General features: G+C 36.9%; 1 protein-coding gene across 1 annotated transcript in view; it reads right to left on the minus strand.

The window, feature by feature from the left end:
• Positions 1–815: 815 nt before the first annotated feature.
• LOC106522103 (TRPM8 channel-associated factor homolog) overlaps positions 816–2,341 on the minus strand; it is a 26,559-nt gene continuing 25,033 nt past the window's right edge. Inside the window, exons 10-11 of the mRNA XM_014014967.1 lie at positions 1,578–1,691; positions 816–1,401 (exon numbers count right to left, since the gene is read on the minus strand). Coding sequence (XP_013870421.1) covers positions 1,159–1,401; positions 1,578–1,691 — 357 coding nt within the window. The 3' untranslated portion in view covers positions 816–1,158. The remainder of the gene's footprint in view (positions 1,402–1,577; positions 1,692–2,341) is intronic.

Consider the following 2,341-nt stretch of genomic DNA (forward strand, 5'->3'; position numbering starts at 1 on the left):
CACACACACACACACACACACACACGCACACACACACGCACACACACACACACACACCAAAATACAATGATAAAGACTTGAAAAACATTATTAAAAGCAGTACAAAACAGTTTAAAATGATTAGTTAAAATCAATGGCAAATAAGAATGTCTTTAATTATTTCTAGCAAGATAAAAACATGCAGCGACAAAATATTGTTTCCCTGTTACCAGATATTTAAGGATATGAGCAGTAATGATATTAAATGTTGTTTCTATTAGCAAAACTTTCAGGCAACACCAGTTTCTGAAATCCAACAATAAATATCTGCCCTCCTTCTTAAACTAAAACAATTACTTTACAGCAATGATTCCCAACCAGGGGTATGTGTACCCCTAGTTGTACGTGAGCATAACACAGGGGGTAGGTACATGGAAAAATTTCACTGTTGTGTAAAAAAATAATAAAATAGGACTGGGATATGTAGGTACCTATGATTTCCACAATGCAGAAAATGCAAACAGAATCACGGACTTGTCCAAACAAAATGGTAGCCTGTATAAAACACAATCTCACAAAATGTGCTGATTTGGGTGAGTTTCTGATGTATTTTGGACGCTACTGCTTCCTTCACCTGCCATTACCTGGTTTATTTATTTAATTACCTATTCACTTTCTAGGCAACATATTTATCTCTGTTTAAATTGAGTTGAAAAAATATAATGCCTGAGAATTAAACGTTCTAGGGAGTAAAATAAATTATTTTCATTTAATAACCAGTTTTACATTGGAATTTTGGAGAATCATCATTACATTTGACTGAGTGGGTACTAATGGTATGACAAACTGGCTCAGGGGGTACACAAGTCTGATAAGATTGGGAACCACTGCTTTACAGAAATGAAATTCTGCAGTACTTAAGATATTTGTTTCTGCTAAACAATAATGTTTCTTTAGCTGAAGTCTTTTTCCCATGATTTATTTTTCCCACAAAAACGTGATGAAATTGTTCGTCTCAAACACCACATGAAACAAAACATATCAGCAGTAATAAAAGGCACTTTTGGATTAAGACACACACACTATCATTTAATTTCTGCCACAGTAACAAGAACATAAAAATGTCTTTGTTGACAGACTCAGGTCACTAAAAGCTCAGACACAGATGCAATATGACTTCTATAAATACTGCACCATGGGGTGATCAAACCAGGGAGGCAGGCCGGACAGTTTCTCCTCAGTAGCTGCCTCAATGGGCCATCCCCAGGCTTTGAAGAATCCAGTCAGATCCATGCCCACAGTCTGAGAGAAAGTCTCAGCGTACAGATTCATCTTTCCAGTGTTGTCAGTGGGAAAGTTGCTCATCTTGTGGTATGCAGCAAACACCTTCTTAAAGGGATTCCAGTCAAACCTTTCCTGGAGCTACATAAACCATAAACAAACACAGTATAGAAAGATCTGATATCAATTGTTTAACAAGTCATGACTGTGACCATGTTGCATTTGTTTTTATGTATTTTCTCACATTCAGTTGGATAACTGATTACACACAGGGGTGTTGCCCTTTTATGAGTGCAAATACTGTAAATCTTTCTTACCTGCAGGTATGTTTCCAGGGCAGTCCAAACAGTCCAGTCACTGAGTCTCCTGCCTCCCTGAACATACTGGTTTATAGAGCATCTCCGACTTTCTGGGGTCAATGCTTCATGAGCCTGCAGTACAGAAATTTATCAGATCGTATAACAAAGGAAACAAAACTTCAAAATATTACAAAAGATGTTTTACTATTAGCATGCAAAACAAACATTGAACATCTTGTTCTATACTTTCTCAGCTCTTGCTGTCAGGCTGCAGGTTTACTTGTGGTTCCTAAAGTTTGTAAATGTAGAAATGGGAAACAAAGCTCTGGATTATGAGAGTCAGTAGCACCAGACAGAATTTCAAGTTATTTTTTTATGTTGATGTTACTGAAAAGTTATGTAAAAAAGAAAATCGCCAGATTTACACAGATCTACATTATTATTTTTTTATTTACAGCTGATATTATTTACTGAGAAAAATGCTGTCACCACTCAGCTCATTAAAGCTTGTCCTCATTTCTATAAAAACATTATACTTAGATAGATCTTGTATTTTAATGGTGAGGACCTTTGTTTAGACCAGCTGCCCTTTTTCAGGAGTACGGAGCCCATCTGTTGACATCGGATTTAAAAAATATATAATTCCTGCCCATACATTGTGGCCACAAGATAATTTTGAGCAGACATGTCCATCCATCCATCCATCCATCCATCCATCCATCCATCCATCCATCCATCCATCCATCCATCCATCCATCCATCCATCCATCCATCCATCCATC

The sequence above is a fragment of the Austrofundulus limnaeus genome, unplaced genomic scaffold, assembly GCF_001266775.1.
Source record: "Austrofundulus limnaeus strain Quisiro unplaced genomic scaffold, Austrofundulus_limnaeus-1.0 Scaffold121, whole genome shotgun sequence".
Lineage (NCBI taxonomy): Eukaryota > Metazoa > Chordata > Actinopteri > Cyprinodontiformes > Rivulidae > Austrofundulus > Austrofundulus limnaeus.